The sequence below is a fragment of the Onychostruthus taczanowskii genome, unplaced genomic scaffold (genome assembly GCF_017590055.1).
Source record: "Onychostruthus taczanowskii isolate IOZ18803 unplaced genomic scaffold, ASM1759005v1 scaffold46, whole genome shotgun sequence".
In the NCBI taxonomy this organism is placed as follows: Eukaryota; Metazoa; Chordata; class Aves; order Passeriformes; family Passeridae; genus Onychostruthus; species Onychostruthus taczanowskii.
In genome coordinates, this window is record NW_024502125.1 from 3,749,763 (window position 1) to 3,771,965 (window position 22,203).

The window sequence follows — 22,203 nt, forward strand, 5'->3', positions numbered from 1 at the left end:
TGCTGGCCACTGTGTGCTGTAGTAGTGTTTTTTCCTTTTGCTTTTAAACAGTAGGCAAAATCCTTTGTAGGTATATATAAAAAGTGCCCATATAAAAAGCACTGGTTTCTGTTTGATAAAGAACCTACAGATTCAAACAGAACTTAGAGAAATCACTGGCTTTAGTTAAACTATAGATTTTGGGTTTTCCTGTTCTGGTTAACTATATAATTGTTTATATTTCTTCAGGTGAACACTTGTACCAGTAGCTGGGATTTATGTCTTGTGTGACTTTCTTTTCCTTTTTCATCTCCTTTTCCCTTAACATATGATAACACTTTTAGACTCTGTTGATGGGAATATTCATGTGAACTTGGCAGCTGGAATCTGTTGAGTGTTGGTGTTTCAAACACTTCACAGTCCATGCATTTTCTCCATTAGCCTTGTGGTGATGTACTTTGCCAAGGGGTGAAATAAACTGTAGGACAGCAGGTCAGAATGAAGCATAGATTTTCTAACATTGTGTAAGATGAAATGATTTTGTATACTTGGAGGTGGAGAGTTCATTCTTTAAGAAAAAAAAGTTTTCACACTTTTTTCTTAAAGAAATATGGTTATTTATGTAGTTTTTAAAATTGAGCTAAAAGTGCAACATAGTGGGCAACAATCTCTTAAATACCATTTTTCTACTATGTTTTAATGTGAATTATTTGAAATAAGGAAAGATCATGCCACTGGAAAATGAATGCAGAGATTTACAAAGTTAATGTTGGCAACAGTCAAATTGCTCTCTTTTCAGAAAGGCTTGTGCTTCCCATTGGAAAGGGTTTTACACCTTCTACTAATTATGGTAGCTGCTCTTAAATAAGATGTGCTGCATTGTTGTCATAAGGTAGTGGCGTTGATGTGTTCTGCCACTGCTGCTTTTCATGGAGAACATGAGATGCAGCAGAGATAATGTTGTTCAGCATAGTTTGAATAATTTTTAAACGCGTTCCTGCTTTTCATTTGAGTAGGAGGTTACTGATACAGTTTGGTAGGGCTTTTTTTGTGATGATTTGGTATGTCCCTGAAGCATTGTATTATGGACTCCATTGGGGTAAACTAGGCATGCCTTATTTTCTGTGTTGATGAGTTTTATAATTTTATTCCCATAAATGGTATGTTTGTAGCACTTTTGATTTACTTATTTGTTTACTAACTTTCTTCTTTTTTTTTTCCCTGCCCATGTCAGTTTGTTTTTTTTTCTTTCTAACATTTAAAGATGTTAGAAATTACTTAGAGTGACTGACTCTCTTTTCAAGTTCTTGCTACTTTCTCTAAAGAAACTGTTGTAGTTCTTTGTCTTCTGTAAAAAAACTACAGAAAACCTGGTGTAATTGTTTTTCTTTGTTTTCTGTTAATTTATTTCAAAATTTAGTTGGGAGTGTTATTGTATTGTAACCCTAAACAATATTTAACAAGGTAAAAGTTCTTTTGCTTCCTAATGTTATTACCCATCCCACAATTGAAGAGTCTTCAGACTATAGTGTATTTCATAGGAAAATCCTTACTGTTAACTCATGGAATCCTTCTGAGATGTTTCATCTTCCATATGGATCAGTGTTTTTAATGCTATATGAGAATTTCTAGAATACTATGCAAAGCAAAACATTTAACTGCTGTTTACTTATTTGAGTCTAGTTTATTATAAATCTTAATGTTGTATCCGATTCATCTGTATGAAAATAGATTATTCAAATTGCTCTTGTATGTGATAAAGTGATTGCTTTCTTTTTGCTGTATGGTTTTTATATATAGCCACTTTGGCATTCTTTTTTGATCCAGTTAATTTGCATTTAAATTGATAATTTGCCTAGCACCTGAATATTGCTTTTACATCGCATCTCAGAACACAGAACTGATGCAAAGATATGTTTCTGCTTTGAAGGATACAGTCAACAGTGCCTGTAACATGAGTAGGGAAAGTTAACTAAGGAGATAAAAATGAATTACATAGAACACGCAATATTGAATTAGATAAAATGTGGCTTTTTCTGGCCAAGTTAGAGCTTAAGTGCCTCTTCACTTCTACACTATATTCCCGTTACAATCTGTGGTGGTGTTACTAATTTGCAACATGAAGTTTGGGGATGTGAGGGGAATAAGTTATCATGCAGAATAACATCTTTAAATTTTGAAATGCACAACTAAGTATGTGCTGAATTAAGAATTAGGAAGCATTGTGTTGTGTCTCAAGGAGTGTTTTGCTGTCACAAGGCAACTGGAAATGGAATCTTCCTTGAGTAGTGATAACTACGTTCCAGAGCCTGCCAGTGCAGAAGTGGCAATTTTTGTTCATGGAAATGCTTGTGAAGGAATGATCTGTGATTCAGTTGGTGAGAGTACACAATAAACAAGCAAAAACCTTGGTAAACTGGTGGCTGGAGTGGAAAGAATCTGTAAGCCTTCAGCTAAAAGGCAGAACATCAGACTTTACTATGAGGAATGGATACTGCCAGGTTACTTGGCAGCAAGTGTGTAAAAGGAATATAGTGATCTTGACTTACATTGCCAGTGAAGAAGGTATTGGTACAGTTTTCCTGAGAAAAGTGGATGTAGAATTGCATCTTGGACAAATCTAGAACTCAGGCTACTGAGAAGGTGGTGTTGCAAACAAAAATTCACTTGGGTCATCTGAAAGGAAGAGCAGTTTTATAGTTACACCTGTTTTGGGAGAAATCAGATCCAGGTGAAAACACCTTGATTGACAAAGAAAGACCTCAATGTATTTTCAGCATCTTTTTGAAAATTGGTTAATCCTGTGTTCAACTGCAATTTTTAGGGTAAGTAGCCACTCCTAAAATTCCACCCTGATGTTAATAGAATACTGTTTCTGAGGCAAAGGCTTACTATTCCTGGAACCAGGAAACACTTTAAGTTGTCGTAGAAACAAAAGACAGCTTTGCCAGAGAAACATACTGAGCTCAGAAGATGCACACTTGGTGTGAGACACTACCACTTGTCATTTGTTGTGGGTGATCTGTCCCCACACAGATGTCACTGCTTTGTCATTCAAAAGAACCAAATTCTGGCAAAGTTGGAAGCAATAAAATAAAAAGCATAAGCTGCCACTGCCTTGCTTAGCAGGTATTTAGAATGGATTAGTGCAATACTTGATATATTAATCTTATAAAGAGGTCAAGATTAGGTTGTAAAAAGCTCTTGCACAGTGTAATACCTTTCTCTGATAGAAACAATACTTTACTTTGTCATTTGCACTATTTTATATTCTTATTGCCACATCCAAATGCAAGATCTGCTGTCATCCCCCAGCTTATCTTCGGCAACAACATAGTAATTACTTAGGAAGAAATCCTTCAAATTCGTTCCTCAAAGCACTAAGTCTTGCTGTCATTGATGATGATAAGAAGGTGAATTGTGTGCCATTGCTGATTTTTTTTCCTTCCTGCTGTTACTAATGCAGTGATAATGTTACAATTTTAAGCTGTTAAGATCTAACACAGGTTACCAGAAAGCTGTCAGATATTTACAATTTATGATGGATGGGTAGAGCAACAATGTTTAAAAAATCCCAACTCTTCATATTAATTTTATTATACTTAACACCTCACCAGCTGAAGAATGCATAAGTGAAATTTGTTTTGAAAAGGTGCACTTTTCCAGACTACTTTTATGAGCAACTTGAAACTGTGAAGGACTTCTTGAATATTTAAAGATTGCAGTTGTTGGAAGATGAAGCAGATTTACTGTGATTGCAAAATCTACCTTGTATTAACAACATTAGCTGTGCCTTTGGTAGCTTATGAATGTTGCAACTTTTTACTAGTTGTTTAAAATTGAACCAGTAACAGGCAATAAGTTAATTACATTTTTTTGTCCCAGGGGATGAAATTCAATATTCTAAATTTTCTCTAACTTGCTGGTAATCTTTATAAGGAATGTGAAGATGTTAGTGTTTTCTAAGTCACCTCTTTTGTTCGGATCTATTTGCATTGTTGTTGTGTGGTTTTTTTTTTTTTTGTTTTTTTTTTTGTAAACCATATTTCTGGGTACTAGGATGAAAGATTTGACCCACAATAAAGTTGGCGGTGTTTTATTTGTTCATTGTGATCTGTTTATAAGGCTGAATATCTGCACTGTGATGAAGATCTTGAACTTGTGCATACTGAAGTATCTTAAAGGTGTGTAGGACCAGGGGAAGAATCATAATTATTGAAATAATCAGAAAGCATTATTTTTGTCAAAACATGTTATTGATAGAAAATGCACAGAGTAGAGAGTTTGAACTGATTGACAGCTGCAGTTACATTCAGTATACCTGGTTCTTAATGCTACATCACAGCAATTTGACACAGCTTGCACAGATCTCTTAAACTGGAGGTAAGGTTTATTATATTTTATTACAGTAGTTTTTGAGACACACAGGGCCTCAAGGGCAAGAGTCTCTGGTCCATTAAATCTGCTTTATGTTATTGCAGCAGAATGAAACAGCCTAAAACCAGCCCAATTTGAACTGGCCAGAGGAGGATTCCATGTAGGGCAAGGGCAGAAGAGCACAGTGGGATCCTCTGGGGCAGAGCTGGTGACTGAGAACCATGCAGAGTCACAGTGAAGGCAGCATTTTCTCTTTGTAATGCCCCAGATGCTTGCCTGCTAAGTACGTGAGCCGAAGGTCCTGACCCTGCTAAGTTTTACCTTCAGCGTCTGCATGCGTTGGATGCTGAGCAGTGGAACTAGGGCAGACAGGTCTTCTGCGTCTTCTACTGAGGCTTTCAGAAAGAAAACACTGATGTGCCAGAAAACTGAAGTTGATGCAGGTCATTTGGAGTTTAACTGAGATCTGAACTGGAGTGTTGCAAGCCTGAAGAACTGAGTGACTTCTGGTTTGGTATCATTCATCCCTCTTTAAAGTGGCTGTGACAAAAACAGCTGGAAGAGGCAGGGTAAAAGTGTTGTCTTTAACTTTTTGGTACAAATAGTGTTTTGTATACCTAGGAAATAAATGATTCCTCTAATGTAAGCTATAAGCTAGACCTAAGCCCCATGCAGAGCGTGTTTATGCTTTTCCCACCTGTTTTGCATAGAGCCAGTTGTGGAGCTGTGCTGTACTATTGCAAAGCTAGCATCATGTTGGTGAACCTTCCCAGGAGGGAGAAAGTCTGTAGTGACACAGCCAATAATCTGCTAATTCCTTCAGGCTGTGGAAAAATCTTTGGGGTGGGTGAGTCCTAAGTAACACCAAAAAACCATGTAGGAGTTGTAATAATTTAGTGTGATATGTGAGAGAAAAACATGCTTCAGTTTACTACATTTTACTTTTTTTTTCTTGGAGGTCCTCCAGCTGGAGAAGCATGAGAGAAGTGACCTTTCGTTTTAACATCGTGGTTGTAATAGACAGGAAAAATGAGGATAGAAATATTATCCAGGAAGGATATTTGTTTCATTTCAGTACTACTTCTGTTTATATGTATATTGTTTTAAAATCCAGCCTTAGAAATGCAACGTTTTGTAAATTGTCTTGTATGAGTTACGTACAAGGGGTTTTGCTTTATTTTTTTCCGTTATACAGGGGGTGGTCTTGGCAGTTTTTAACATCTTTAACAGTGAGCCATTATTCTTTTGGAGCTTCATTTGATAGTCAAAAGTAGTGCTTCAACATGGCAAGCATGAGAATGTGCCAAGAAACTAATGTGACTTCAGGTGTCTACAGGAGCCAGTGTCTCTTATTTGCGCTGCTGTAATAATGATAAACTACAACCAAAACACTCCAATTGAATAAAACAAACAAAAAAACCCCCCACACAGATTCATAGGAAACAAATTTAAAGTACATGTTTCAACTCAAAGCCATGTACTAACGACTCTTGCTCATACCATTTGGCAGCTTTCCCACAAGCATTGTCTATTACAGTATGACAGTGCCTACCATTACAAGTAAAGTTACATGTTAGAAATAGAACACAATAACATTGTAAATATTAAAGAAAAAAACCACAAAGGGAAGTACGTGGGTTCTAACTTGCGGTAACATTTTGGTCATGATGAATGTGACATTTTAAATTGAGGGGAATTACTCAGCTTCATAATGCAATATTGTATGCAGGTGTAACTGTTCTTTTGTACGTAAGCACATGTTATGTTAAAAGATGTGTTTTAAAATGCAAATTCTGAACAGTTGCTGGAACTTCCTAGGAAGTACGAGAATTTGTTACCCAGGCCCCTAATCCTGCTCTCCTATGCCTTTGCATTACGATGTCTAATTGCATTGTTTCACACTATTTTTTCCTTCCTCATTCAGTGAACAGGATGGGTGGTACTCAGGAATTGAGCTGCTACTTGATATTTTAGTCCTTATCATTCAGTTAGCAGCCCAGGCATTATTTACTGCACACCATTTAAAACTCTCTAAAGAATACATAATTATTCATTCCCTTATGGCCTTTTATCTAAGGTGCCTGGCTGAACTATTTTTGTCCATTTGATTGTATTCTCATATGTGTTTTCAGGTCAATACCTATAGCTTTATCCAACCACAGAAGCTGAACCACTCACATTGTCCTGGTTGAGGGCAAATTTGGGAGAAAGTCTCCAAAAGCAGTTCTTCTAGAAAGCAGATTTAAGCGGGCCCTCCACCAGCTGGTTCAGGAAGATTTCCGTGGAGAAAAGTGGAAAAAAACCTGTTTATTTAACAGGCAAAGCATTCACCAGCACAAAAATGGAACAATATTAACCAATAAAACCTCTTGCCACTCTGAAGAGATGACAAACTCAGAAAGTCCCCTTGGTGGGCTGTAGCTCAGCTCACTCGGTCTCTGATCAGTCCCTCTGGCACTAGAAATGTCATGGCCCTGGCCTGGCCCAGTGGGCCACAGGTGGAGCTGCCGGTGCTCTGCTGGGTGTTCAGTCCAGAGCAGGTTTGAACGGTTCCAAGAAGAAGAAAAACCACAATCCAGGGAACTTCTCTGCCTCAGCTAGCTAAGGACTAACTAAAAGCAAAGGAAAGCTCTCTCTCGCTGTCTGTCTGTGCGCAGACAACACAGTCCAGGAGCAGGAATGTGGAGGAGTGAGTGCAGTGTCTGAAGAAAAACTCCACACTTCTCTTCATTCCCTTCACTCTCAGAACCAGTCTTGAAGGTGCAGAACTTCTTTCTGGGCTAAACAGATGAATGGGGATACAATAGAACATAGTCACCCCAGGACACGCATATGCAACCTTATCTTTCAGCAAGGATGATGCCCTTCAACTTCAAATGTATTTTGACTGTGCATCCTCTAGGTCAGACAAGTTGTCCTTTTATTTGAATGTAATTGATTCTCTCAGCTGGGCATGATTGCAAAGATAATGCTTAACTAATGTAGCGTTCAGGTTCATGTGAGAAATGAGGGTGATTGAACAATGGAACAGATCGCCTGGAGAAGTTGTGGGCGTCCATCTTTGCAAAATGTTCAAAATTATGTTCAAAATCTGACTGGGTGTAGTTGTGATTTGTTGCAATTGCCTCTGCTGTGAGTAGGTTGGACCAGAGGATCTCCAGAGACGCCTTTCAGCCTCAGCTATTCTGTGATATATGCAATAGACGATAATATATACTTGTGGTATATATATTTTGCTTGTTTCTGATGGGCAAAACTTTGTGGATCTTGTGGCTTTCTGCTACATTAAAATAACAGAAAAATGTTTGTTTTGCAGTTTCCATTTAACTAGTAGGCTATCTTGTCAATCCCATAAAAAGTTGTTTAACTGTTAAACTGTAGTTTGACTGACTGTTTAACTGCTCTCAGCAAAAACTGTAGAAAATTTAACACGTGTTTCTGCTATTATGCTAGTACTTTGCAGAAGATTGTAATAAATTGTAATTATTTATTGTGGACCAAACTGTTATGTTCTTAATCTTTCTTGGGTTTAAGAATATAGTGTAGAAAACTTGGTGGCAATGGTCACCTGTTCAGCTTGTGATCCTGTTATTAAAAACTTTTGTTGTTAATAACAACAAAATATGAGTTTTTAATGTTATTTTTCCAATATGAGTATTAGAAAAAAACTGAGTTTATCTTTTTCAGTGACTCTTGCAAATTTTAATAGTGTTGCCAGTTCATCAAGGCTTTTCCATAAGATCTGTCTATTGATTGAAATACTTTAATATTGCTGCTACAAAAAGGTACAGACTTTTCCGAATGCTAATGTTAATATTTCAAATAAGAAAGAAAAGTGGTACATGCAGCATCTTTTACTGTCCCAATGTACTACTTTTGTCTCTCTGCTACTGGTGGGATGAGAGGATTGTGGTATTTGTCTCAAAAATACCACCTCAAATTAAAATATTTTATTGCTAATACACTGTAACTTTTTTCTGTTGCAGAAAGAGTTGAGCCTTCCAAGAAGAGGAAGTTTGTAAGTATATGAAGTTTTTTGCTATTGTGCTTAGATTGTAGTATGTATTTTTGACAGTTTTAGAGTAGACTAGTTTTCTTCTCAGGGCAGTTAGAATGGAGGTTAAATGTGGCAGTTTTTCTGCCTGAGAATGCATACAAAGAAATGAAAATTGTAAATGAAAATCTGTGGGTTGTGCAGTAACCATTTTTATGCTGATCTTTTAGAGAAGCTATTGTGAGGGACTTCCAAAGGGATGCAAAATTTTTAAGTTCAGGGTTTTGTTTTCTGTTAAAGATTTTTCTTGTTAAAAATCAAGGAAGAAACATGCTTTCTTTGTGAATGATATAAAAGAAACTTGTCATGCTTATGGAACTCCATCAACAGTCCTGGATGAGAAGGTAGGAAAAAGGAATAGATGAGTTCTACTAAATGTACAGGACTGTTAAGCTACTATTTTGATTATGGAAATAAAGACTATGTATTCTTGTATAAATTGTTACTTAGTTATAATAATATGTACTCAGATGCTGAGTTCAATTGTGCTTTACTTAGATTTCTATGACTTGGCTTTGACAATGGTTTTGAGTTGTTTGGTTTTAAAGCTTGTATTTTTTATTTGCATCTGTCTAATTTCTTATTCTGTATTAGTAACTTGTTGAGAAAGTATTGGGATCACAATACATCACAAAATCTCTTAAGAAGCAAACTCTGTTCACTTACTGCTTTCTTTCAAGAATAATACTATGAGATAATCTGTAGATTATTGGTGACAATTTTGAGTAAAACCCTGTGCCCTTGCACAAGAGGCTGGTTACTTGGTTTCAGCTTGTTAGTGCTGTGTAGGTTTTAGTGATAGTAGGTGAGATACATGAATAACTGAAATTGTAACTGCTGGGAAAGTGCAGTGAAGTGCTCTGTTGTTCTGACTCAAAGAGCATACAAGAAGTCTGTACTTAATAGCATATCTGCTGTGTTGGAAAAGACTCTTGTTTTAGGTTTGGACGCATGAGAAGTCTTATGGTACACAGTAAGCAAACCCATTATGTAAGAAAAGTCAACAAAATAGAAAACTAATTTCCTGTCAAGTATTTAATTATTTAAGTATTTCAGTGACAAGACAGTTAAAGAAAATGATTTTTGGTGCATTCTTTTGGTGTCCTTTGTGCTTTATATTAACCTGAAACTGTTGTGTGGGTACAAGACTGTCTCTGTTAAAGTTAATGGCTAAACTGCTGTTCACTTCAGCCAGAGCAGAAAGTGGCTCTTGGAACTTGACCTGGCTTACTCTTGCTAGGATGTTTGACATTGAATGTTATTAGTTAGTTTACTCCAAATCTGAAAAATGACTGCATCGCAATCACCTCAGTTGCATTCACATACATATTGGTTTAGCTGTTCACTGAGACACTAGTATGCTTTCTGTGATGTTGCTGAGGCTTTATTAAACTGTAGTGGAGAACACCATATTGTCAGCATAATCGTATCCAGTTATTAAAGTGCTTAGGTTTCTGCAGATGGTTGTAGTGGGTTGACCCTGGCTGGGTGCTTGGCACCCACCAAAGCTTCTCTGTCACTCCCCTCTGCAACTGGACAGAAGCGAGAAGATGCAATGAAGGGTTCGTAGGTAAGGTAAGGTAAGGACCCGGAGAGATCACTCACCAAAAACTGTCACAGGCCAGACTCAAATTGGGAATATTGATTGGATTTTTTACTAAAAGACTAGGATAATGAGAAGTAAAATAAATGCTAAGAACACCTTCTCACACCACTCCATCCTTCCCAGGCTCTGTCTTTCCCCTCTCAGTGGCACAGAGAGACAGTGTATGGAGGTTATGGTCAGTTCATCACATTGTTTTCTGCTGCTGCTCAGGGATTGCTTTCTACTGCTGCTCAGGGAGAGGAGTTCTTCCCCTTCTCTAGCCTGGGGTCTTCTCCATGGAAGACAGTTGTCCATGACCTTCTTCAGTGTGAGTCCATGCCATTAGCAATAGTTCTGTATGAACTGCTCCAGTGTGGGTCTGTTTCCACAAAGTGCCATCCTTCAGGCACAGCCTGCTTCAGTGTGGGTCCCCCACAGGGTCACAAGTCCTACCAGGACCCTGCTCCAGCCCATGCCTCCCACAGGATCACAGCATTGTCTCCTGCTCTGCATCCACCTGCTCTGGCCAGGGTCTCTTTCAGGGGCTGCAGTTGGATCTCTGCATCCTCAGGGACCTCCGTGGGCTGCAGGGCCACAGCTGCCTCACCGTGGTCTCACCACGGGCTGCAGGGGAACCTCAGCTCTGGTGCCTGGAGCACCTCCTGTCCCTCCTTCACCAGCCTGGGTGTCAGCAGGGCTGCTCCTCTCACATATTGTCACTCTGCTCTTCTCTAGCTGCAATTGCACCTCTGCAATAACTATTTTTTTTCCTTCTTAAATCTGTATTTTATGTGTATTTATATTATGTATTATGTATATTTATGTTAACAGCTCTGCCACAGAGCTGTTAACATACTTCATTGGCCTAGAATTGGTGAGCGGCAGGTCTGTCTTGGAGTTGCCTGGCATTGGATCTGCCAGACACGGAGAAAGCTTCTAGCAGCTTCTCCCAGTAGCCACCTTCTAGCTCCCCTGCTACTAAAACCTGGCCATGCTAACTCAAACAATGGTATTTTAAAATAACTTTAATAGTGCTTAATTAAAAGGCCTCACACTGCTGTTAGCAGTAGCTGTGGGGTTATGTGCATGGGCTGTGTTGACTGCTGCATTTGTATTTTATATAAATCTTGACATGAAGATTGAATTTAAAAATGTGAGAAGTCGTATGTTTTCATTTGCATAGATGTCTAGAGGTCCTGAACAGTTCCAGGCAGGGACGTCTCACACTGTCTTTTGGTGCTTCAGGCCCAATGGCATGCCAAGGACACAGCTTTAAACAGGACAGGGAGAGCTATTTCAGGGGTGAGCAATCCTAGCATAGTTGGCATAAACTGAGATGAAGAGTTGTGGTTGGCTGAGAAGTGAGCTTCTCCATGCTTGGAGCACCCCCTGGCTGTGTTGGCTCAACTCTTTCTCTGGACACAGGCAGAATTGATCCAGGTTGCAACTAGCTTCATGCAGCTTCTTCAGCATGTTAAATTACCCAACTGCACAAATACTTCTTTCTGGCAGTAGGGTGCAGTGGCTTGGAGGCAGGATGAATAGATGGGAGCTTTCTCTCAGGCTGACTCTAGGAGCAAAAAGACTTATATAAAACTTAGCCTGATTGTAAACCTGCATGGTTGTTAGTATCCCACTTTGCAAGTCCATTGGAAAACTGAATAGGGGTACATTTTTGCACACTGCTACAATGGGGATGGGTTATTTATATCTTGGTAGAATATTTTTATTGATTGGTTTATTTTCACCAAACACTTCCAACCCTAACCCTAGCTCAGTTGGTTTGATCATGGTGCTAATAACACCAAAGTTGTGGGTTTGATCCCTGTCTGGGCTGTTCCCTTAAGAGTTGACTTGATGATCCTTGTGGGTCCCTTCTAGCTCAGACTATTCTGTGATTCTGTAATATCAAGGAAGATACTTGTGCTTAATGTTAAGCCAGACTCAGAAATAGAGATTTAATTTGATCAGAATTAAGTGTTGCTATTTGTGAAGCATGCAGATCCTCTTATGGACCCGGGAACACCTGATAGCATTTGCACATCCCTATCCATTAGACATTCATAGTGTATCTAGCACAAGTAGCTAGCTGAAGATGGTCTCTAAGTGTGTGTTAAGCGGGTGAGTTTCCATCACTGAGTTTAAGATGTGAGTGTCGTTATCCTGATATGTTTTCTTACATACTGGTGGTGTTCAGAAAAATTAAAACTTTTTATAGACAGAAAGCATGAATTAAAGGGTTGTGGCAAAAAAATTGCACTCAGCTTTGACTAGGTACATTCTGGTTTAAAATGCCCTTCTCCTAAAAGAAAATTTACAACAGGCTTCTCTGAGGTGGAGAGGAGCCTTCAGGAACAGCAATACATGAGAAGAAGTGAGTAAGTAGAGGCAGTTTCTCCTTTCATTAGAGCCTCAGTGCTTAAAGTACACACTCTAGAAGCAAAATCCCTTACTTTTCCAGACTAAATCTGTTATATTTCTGTCTTCTTTTGTTTAGTTTTTCAGTTTCTGTTAGATTTGGAGATATATCGCTGTGATGTATTTATTTTGGTGCATCTGTCCTCCTCCTTACAGTTCTGAAACGAATTTCTGTAATTGTAAAATAAAGACTCAAGTTCAGTAGCAGCAATTACAAAATCTGCTTGCGCAAATACCAAAGTTGGTCACAGAATTTTCATAAAACTATTTTATGCATTTCATTGAAACAGTTGATACTCTTGGATAATAGGGACATAAGATTGTGGCCAGCCAAGAATTCAAGATAAACAGTCCTTAAAACCACTGCTAACTTAGGTGCTTGATTAAGTAAGTTTCAAGAAATGTGAAAACAATTTTGAAAGAAAGGTTTTTTATCAATGAAAAATATGGACTGTTAGTTACCCTTAGGGAAAAACTGGGAATGATTAGTAGTGTGGAAAAATAAAAGAAAAATGTCTCTGAGGCTTTTGTCATGTAGGTGGACAAAATGGAATTTGTTTGACAGTTTCTGTGTGCACGTAGACATCTACATAATAAAAAAAATCAGCTATGTTCATAGGTGACCTGTTATTTTAAATTTAGAGAGTGGAGTGGATTAATTATTCTTGCCAGGTAATGAATTTCTCCATTCTAGTATGGATGGATTGTGCTCCATAGATATTCTCCATAGCCTGTGGTTGAGTCTCAAGTTGCATATTCTTTAGTGTCGTTACTAGCATTGTTTCTGTCCTCAACTTTCAGGGGTTTTCTACTGCTGTCACTGAATGGAATTATTTTCCCCATGCATCTTTTGGATTCCTTATGGTTGACAATGAAAAACTTGGTTATGTCTTTTGTATAATTTAGGAGCCAACAGTTACTATAACATGACCCTTTTCCCTCACAGTCTTGCTTACTTCAGCCTTCATAAATTGTGTGCAAGTCTACTGCCCATTGTCCGTGTTTCCTTCTTTTAAAGTTGTGCTGGTCTAACAGAGAGAACTGTGGCTGGTGCAGCGTGCTGGGTAACCTTGTTGGCACCTTCCTGTTGTCAGTGCATGGTTTTCTGAAAGCAAGTCCTTTGTGCTGTGGAGAGCACAGGCCTGATTTAGATGTAAACAACATATCCCGTGGTATTTATTGCTGTTAGCTGTGTCCTTGGCTAACAGTACAGGCCATTCTGTTTATTGTTTTTCTGTTTTGGGTTTTTTGGTGTCAGCACACAGAAATTTGCATCCCTGCTTCGTTTACACCAATATTAATATGATTACCTATATCTGCAGTTGTCTCTGGACTCAGATTTTGCTAGTATATCTGTGGATTTTATCCACTTACGTCCTCTTTTATGATTTATCACATTACATGTTAGAAAAAGGAATGATCTGTTTTAATGTAATTAATCATGTCCCTTTTCAGTGAAAAATTATATATACTATGTTGAAAGTATTGTAAAGCTTTATAGTACCTTTTAACTGGTAAATTTGTGCTCACCTATTTTTTGTGTATACATGTACACAGCCTTTATCTACACGTGCAAAAAGAGTCAGATATTGATGGTGATGACTTTTTTGTGTATTTGAAAACTATTCAGAAACGTAAAAAAATTCTTAAAATAGTCTGCCTCCCTGGAGAAATGGTGCTCAAAAAATGATGATTTAAAGCTTAATTGTGTAACATTGCATTAATCTGCTGTTGCACTGTGGCTGCTGTGATGTCTAAGTAATGTGAAGTGACCAGGTACCATGTTTCTCCACAGTCTGCTGGGTGTGCTGTGTCCTGTTGGAATTTTGTTTTAGCTACTTAGGGAAGGACAGGACAGGGTTAAGAATGAAAATTGATCTTAGGTAGTTCTTTATCAGAATGCTGATCAAACTTAAGCATTCAGCAAAAAAAACCAGCAAAAAACAAAACTAAATCAACATCTAGGTTCAAGCTATGGTTCTGTAGGCATGCCGCAGAATTTCAGGATGGGAGAGTCACATGATTCTTGGTGGAAGCAAAGAAAATCAAATATCTGGATGCCTCCAAGCTTTGCCTAAAGTAAAAAAAAAGTTTGTGCTGTAGGGTAGTTTAAAATATTTTTATACATGCAAAAAATTATTCTATAATGCATGAGGTTCAACCTGGTTTGAGGGCCAGATCTCATGGCTAATGGGTTACTACTGGTGCTGTGAAAGCAGGTGCCAAGGTGCTAAAATAGCTGAATCTCTACAAACAAATAGCAGTTAAGGTCTCATCATTTCACTACTAAAACTTTAATAGTCAAGCTGACTAAATGAATCACAAAAGAGTAATGGAATGGCAGCCTGAAAAATTTGCTACCCTAATGTTCTTGATTGTCCCATGTGACAGTCTCAGCCCCTTAACAGCCTCTTCTGCTTACAGTCTTTTTCACTGAACTGCTCGCTCTTGTCTGGATTCTGCCCTAATATCCTGCTTTACCTATTGAACTAGCAGTTGGTGGTGTTTGTAGTGTTTCTTTGTACACTGAAGCAGCAAAGCTTAGAGCAAGAGTGTACAGAAAATGCTTAGGGTAATTTAATGGCTAGAAATGGGAGATGCTGAGGCAAGGGAGTGTTGATGTCTGAGCATCAGGGTCGGTCTAGGGGTAACTTAGTGTGTGAGTGCAGTAGTTGTGTGATTAATAGTTGTCTGGCATTGGCAAATGTGGTCGATGTATATAAGCATTTATAAATCAGCATTGGTTATGTCTTCTTGTTTGTTTTGTGAACAGAAGTTGCTTTCTCAGCGAGTAGAATTATTGGTCTTTGATTTTGTTCCAGTAAAGTTTCAAAACTGTATCACATACACAAAAAGAACAAATGACCATATAACCACCTGTCTTATTTTGCTGCCTGATAAAGTTCTTACACATTGAGAAAACTGGCAGAAGAACATCGTGTGGGTAATCACTGCTAGTCAGCACAGCTTGAATTTCTAATACTAAACCTTGAAAACCTGACATACTGAGGCAGCTTCTTGTTCAGTGTTTTTTTTCCCCAGTGTCATTAATTTCAGGAAGTTCAGTTTTCTTCAGTTAAGGAATGTCTGAAATTTGTTAAAAAAAAAAGTTAGTCACAAAAGGAGATGCAATGGCCTGATGAATTGCATGATCTCGGCTGCTGTATGGTGTATTGATGAATTAATTTTATTTTGGTGCTGATGCTACGAAGTATTGAATAATTACATAATAATCGACAGAGGTTGCTTCCTGAGGCCGTGCAATTCCTAGAGTGCACAAACTTACTTCGGGTCTGTAGGATGGAGTCTTGGTGGGGCTCTGCGTGGAGTACATGATGGCTTGATGAACCTGTGCTGTGTTTAATAACTTGTAATGAGACGTTGTTTTTTGTTTGTTGTTTTTTTTCTTTCTTTCTTTTTTTTGTTTCTTTGTTTTGTTTGTTTGATTGTTTTTTGATAGGGGTTAAAGGTGAGGTATTGACTACAAATAAATGTTTGCTTTTACTTTAAGAAAATAAGTACTCAGGTTTTTCTGGACAATATGTTTATTCCTCTGGTGCCAGAAGTATCACCTGTATTCTAAATATCTGCCCTCATAAGAGAAGAGGTAGTTGCTGAACATCACATCAGGGATCTGCCTGCCTTGCATCTTCAGTTAGGCATTCTGCCATTACAGATTTTCCCCTTGAAATTTTCAGTATTATTGCCATTCCATTATGTAAAGTCTAGGCTGACTTTCTACGAATGTCATGAATAACAATTATGAAATCCCAGTGAACCTCTTCTGTTTTGTCTCAGAGGAGGAGGTAAGTATTTTTTCCCCCTAACTCTTTCCTGTGAAATAGAGACTTGAACATTTTTTATTACTGTCAGTATTCTAAACCTGTACTATTGCTTACCATAAAGGACATGAGTGAATTTGTTACCTACAGTTATGTGTCCATAGACAGACTTGAAAGTTGAAAAGCAGACAGATGTCAGCGTGGCAGCAGGGCCCCTGTTTGCCATAGCTGGGAGTGTACCTTCTCTATAGTTAGGTTGTACTGGCTGTGTCTTTTGTATTTTGTGAACATAACGTTTGTGGCTGTGGCCATTCTTGCCCCTATCACCACTTCTGTCCCTGTCTAAAACTTCTATACCCTGTTAATTTCCTTCCACCCTACTATCTGCTGCCTTCCTTCCCCCTGGGAGTTATCCATCATGCTAACTCTCTTTCAAAGTTATGTTGACTGAATGCAGTCCTTTGAATGCTCTGTTTTGCTGGTGGTTTTCCACTTGTCTGTTCAGACTTTGTGTCAATCCAAGTGCCTTCCTTGCAGGCATGTTCTCTGGGATAGACAAGTGGAGAGCTGGGGCAGAGGTCCTGACACAGGTTCAGGCTTGCAGAATTCACTCTGTGATTGTAGTTTTCATATGGGGATTGGTGTGCCAAGAACCTGATTGCCAAATGCTTTGTGTATGGGAGGATGGGTGATGGCTTCTGGGAGTAAGTTGAAGGGCAGGCAGCACATGCAGTTTTTGCAGAGGGCTTGATGGCTCACCGAAAGACTGGAGTTTGAAGAAGCTGAGTAGTTTTACTTCAGCCAAAAGGATGGATGGCAGAAAGCTGGGTGGCTTCTGTGACAGTCTGAACAGGAAAGTGGAGGTCAAATGGCAGCAGGACAGAGCTCTTCTTTTGTAGGTTTGGAGAAGAAAGATACTGCATTGGCATGATACCATTCTGTTTCATAAGGGCTAATCAAAGAGCTCTGCCTCTGTGTAGTCTTTAATGAGTCTTTGCTCACTGAGTCAAGGCAGCAGCCAACCTGGCATTAGCGCACATTCCTTCCATCTATGTGCTCTTCTCTGCCACCTCTGTCCTCTTGTTTTTTCCCCCAAATATTGTAGGGTTTCCACTTCTCTGTCACATTTTTTCCTAGCAAGCCAGTCAAGCTTAGACCTGTGAGGCTTAATGAGGTATGTTGCAGCAGATCTCACAGGCATGTGAAAAGGTCAGAAAGAGTGCTGGGGATAAGTGGATCTGCATTATTGTCGTGCTTGCCTGAAAAGGGTAGCAGATAACTGCCACAGGGAGCAAGTGAGTCTAAAAGGCTGACACAGGGAGTTTCTTACTTTATATTCATTGTGTGTTGACTGCCACAGTGCAAAAGACAGTGTAATTGCATATAATCACATTTCTTCAAATCCCAGTGGCTTCACTCATGAATGTTTAGCGTGGTCATGCCCTTGAGCAGTGAAGGCAGGCATGGTACTTGAGACAAACATGCTGTCACAGGTGCTTCTGACACGGGGCTGAGTGTGCTGCTGTAAACAAGCACACTGATGCTCTAGCCTGAATGGAAAAGCTCTCTTGTGCCTTTGTAAAAGTTGTGCAGGGAATATGGACATTGGGAATGCTTTTTTTCCCCTCTGCTAAGTGGTATTACTTCGCTGTCAGGTAACTGGACACATACTGCACTTCAACACAATACGTGATGGAAACAGGATTAAATCAGCCATGTTTATATTCACGTGTAGGCATGGGCCTTGAGACCCAGCCTCAGCTGTTCTGTGGTTCTTCTTAGTATCATTGAAATGCTGCTGAAAATCAGCTTTTACAGATCATTGTCATATTTTGTGAATGCTTTTCTCCTAGATTCTGCTAGGAGAAATGTAAGATGTTTCTGTTTGCATTTAAAAATATGGCTGTTTTTATGGTTGACATGCCTGTCAGAAGTACCAGGAATATACCCACATATATCTAAATCAAGAAAGATTTTAGGTTCTTGATCTATAAATCAGAACTTTGCTGGCTTTTTTTAAAAAGTCATATTTTACCAGTAAGCCATACCAGCAAATGTGTCTTGGTGGGGTGGAGGCATGTACTGGGGATAGTGTCACTTTCAAGAGCGTTTTGCTTTGCTTCTTACCGGGTAGAAACACTAAGCAGGAGGTAGCACTGGGCTGCAGGTGTAATAATCCTGTTTGACTGGTTGTAGTCATTATTTTCCATTAATGACCTAGGTGATAGAATAGATTATGTTAATGAAGTTTGCAGCACTCAACAAGCTGGGAAGAATGTTGAAGAACAGTATGGGGTTTCAAAATCATTCTGACCACCTGGAGAAAATATACCAGGTAAAATAGAAATTCTACTCATGCAGAAAATTCTGCAGATACACGGGATAGTTGAATAGGAGTTAGTTTTCAGAAGTGATCTGTGAGGTTTAAGATACCACAGTTGCTGTTAGAGGGCAGTGGGTATCTTGTGCTGGAAAGCTGATATTTTGAGCTGCAAAGCATGCAGCATTATTCTATCCCACACAGGAGTTACAAGGCCTTATATTGGAGTGCTGTGTATTGAAGTCGATAAGCTGGAAACAGATGACAACTCAGCTGCTTGGAAAATTTGACATGGTATATGGAAAAATATTTACTGTGCTGGGGTTGTTTATTTTAGTGAAGGGAAGGCTGAAGGATGTTCATGGAAGTCTTCCAGTGTGTGGAACATCTGCTGTGAGTAGGAAGTAAAAGTGTTTACTGTGTTATTGGGGTGTACAGTAAGACGTAATGTGTTTAAATTGGATCAAGGGGATTAATCTCAAACATGGTTGAAGCAGTGTCTAAACAATGTAGCAGAGGAGTGTGTACCTGGGAGTTTTGTGAAATCACTATCAGTTTTTAAGTTCTGACTGGAGCAATAGGAGTATTATAGGTATAATGGACCTCTCTTGGGGAAGAATATATGACCACTTGACTTTTCTAGTGCTCTTTATAAATAGTCATTATGTCAGTGGGATTATTTGCTCAAACTTTGTGCTGAAACTTGATTTAATATATTAAGTATCTGCTTTGATGGAAGAAAATGCTGTCTCATAATGGACAACATTATTTATTGTACTTGTCTGTAATAACAGAATTCCTTGTGCAGATGTGTATAGGGCTTTAAGTAAGCATAAGACAGGTCAAAAAAAAGATGCAAGCTTCAAACTTCCTGAGGTGTGGGGTTTTTTTGTGATTAAAGATTCATAGCTCTTTCAGCTGCTCACCTCTATTTGGAGCACTTGTCTACCCATCTGTTCAATGACAAAGAGAACCAGAAGGTGAATTAAAAAAAATAAAATTTGAAGCATACATGGGGTAGCCTCACAGAATTGTTGGGAAGCCTCTTCTGCAGCATGTATGTATTCATGTGCATGATAGGGTCTTAACAAGGAATCAGTTATCAACCAGCCAAAACAGAGCTTGGTAACTCTGTAGGTATGTAATAGCTGTTGATAGATGGGTGTAAGGTTTTGGGAGAATCCAGCTGCAGGCTGGACTGTGGAATCATGAATTTGTGCTTTAACTTTTTAAAGGAGATATTCAGGTATCATCATGATCTAAAAAACCAGTTCAAGAGATGTTTTTTATGTGTTCGAGGTTTTTTATGTTTTCATTCTCTTGACGAAAAAATACATGCAGGAAAGTGAAATGGCATCAGTTAGCACTGAAATATAGCTTAAATGAAGACCAGATGAAGAAATGCTCATTAAGAGCCTGGGTTTGGGTTATCCCTGTGTAACGGATATTGTCTTTAAAAAGAGTAACTGTTTAAACCTTGTGTAATGTAGAACTCTTCAAAAAGTAGAACAGTTTTTGCCACGAATTTTTAATGTTTTTTTTTAATGAAAGGCAATGCAGACTGAGATCATAATTATTATTAACGTGTAATTTCTCAAGCTTTTTGCCGTTTTAGTATTAATTTAATGTCTGTTGACAAGAGACTTAATTGTTTGAGCTATTTTTATTGCTCTCTTTTTAATTTTTAATTTTTTTTATTCTTACAGTATAAGAGTGAAACATGGCAGGAGATTGTCCAAATCTGAAGTAGCTGCTCTGGGATTTTTCCATAAAAAAAAAAAAAAATTGGCAATGGGCATGTTGTGCCATTCTATTGATTTTGTATGAGGTGTTATTTCTGAGCGTGCACAGGCAGGTGTGAAAATGATGCTGCCTAGTCAAGGGAGATGGGGCACTGGTTGGTGGAATATGAGGAAGACTGCCTTAACAGATTGCTAACTCCTCTAACACCTTTTGCTGGTGTCATCTATAGTCACAGTTCAGATAAAGAATAGGGAGCTTTTCCTCTCATTCTTTGGCCACATACCTTCATTATTTTTATATGTCATCTGAGCCTTCAAAGTTGCAGGGTCAGTCAGTATAAGTCTTGCTTTATCTAAAATGCATGTGTTCTACACACAAGGAGGCTGTCCTGGCTGTAGGGCAAATTTAAGAAGTACCTGTTGAAACTCACTGTGGAGGAATAGAAGTGGCTGAGGTTGCAGATTTTGCCTGTTGATGGATTTTTAATGATTCTTTTTGTCTGCAGTATTTTAGGATCAGTGGTTCTAGTTAAGATGTTCAATGCGACAACCAGTTGCTGGGTTAACTTACATCAGTTCAGTTATTTCTAATGTTTAATTAACATTGCTAGTAAATACATTCTTTTGATCCATTCTGTTTTTAGCAATACAGACAATACCATAAAGCTATGAGCAGAATACGCAACTAATTTATTCAAAGTTATTAAAATATATTTGAGTTTAATAGTGTGCTTTTTAGAACTATAATTTTAAAACAAGTCCCTTGCAGAATCGTATGAGTTAGAGCTCTAAACAGACTCTGTGATGTTTTGCAAGACCACTGTATACTCTAGTGACACATTAATAAAATGTGTTACTATAAATTGCTTACTGGTATCAGATTTATGGATATGCCTTTAAATGTTAATAGATATATGATGTTAACAGGACTTAGGGCTGGAAGGAGTTCTCTAGTATGTCTTTCTGTCGTGGCATACCAAACAGTCATGCCCGTACCCTGGGAGTTCATAGTATTGCATGTATTGCATGCATTGGCATGTATTGAACACAGGGACATGCAGGTTCTACCAAAATCTACCCACTGCCCTACAGTGACAAGGAATTTATTTCTACATGCCATGCTGAGCCTGTTGTGCAAACTGAGATTTTTGGGTGCGGTTGAATGGAGACACCTTCTTGTCATGGGCATCCACTTCCTCCCTTCCCTAGGGAAACCAACAGGACAGCCCACCTCCTTCTCCTTGTGTAAGCTGACCAAGTTGAAGTATTTCTTACAATTACAAATTGGGCATTTATTGTGAGCATATGAGTGAGACATATAAGACAGGGATCTAAGGAAAAGGATTGCTTTCACCATCTGGTATTTCTTCCTTAGCTGTGACCCATCTCAAATACTAATGGGAAAAGTAGGAAGTAGCCAAACCTGAATAACCTGGCCAGTTAGATCAATAATGAAGAATACTTTCTGGTGCTTTCTGGCAGATAGCTAAAGCATGAGGTTTGCTTTATACATATTGTGTTGGTCGGTCTGTTGACTTCAGGCAGAGGTAACAAATAGGAAGATTCATATTTCAGATTTTTTTTGTCTGCAGTTACAACATGCCCAGGCGTGCTGTGTTGAAAGTCTGTAAAAGGAGATTGTGTGTGTGTTTTTCACCCCATTCCTCCTGTGCTGTGTTTTGCATCTCATTGATGCCAAGGAGCGGTGTTGCACTTAACTGCAGTGTTGCACTCAACACAGGATGCAGACATCATTCCTGGTAGAACTTCTTTATAAACTCTGGTGCTAGCAGTGAAGCAGTTGTGCTTGTTGAAAATGCACGAATGTGTGAATTGGTGTGGTAAACAGATTAGATGACAGAAATTCAGATGAAATAATCTGTTGTTTAAGGACTATAACAGAAAGGTCATTATTCTTTTGACAGTTGATTACTAACCCTAGGATA

The 22,203-nt window shown here is 38.6% G+C and overlaps 1 protein-coding gene across 5 annotated transcripts in view; it reads left to right on the top strand.

Annotated features, from left to right (window-relative positions):
* The window catches only part of MAST4 (microtubule associated serine/threonine kinase family member 4), a 277,213-nt gene that overhangs the window by 124,270 nt on the left and 130,740 nt on the right, over positions 1 to 22,203 (top strand). For 4 of the 5 annotated variants that reach the window (XM_041414724.1, XM_041414725.1, XM_041414728.1 and 1 more), the window contains one exon: positions 8,343 to 8,374. The exons of the other annotated variant lie outside the window; for it this stretch is intronic. In XM_041414724.1, the coding sequence (XP_041270658.1) occupies positions 8,343 to 8,374 (32 nt within the window). The remainder of the gene's footprint in view (positions 1 to 8,342; positions 8,375 to 22,203) is intronic. 5 annotated transcript variants of the gene reach the window in all.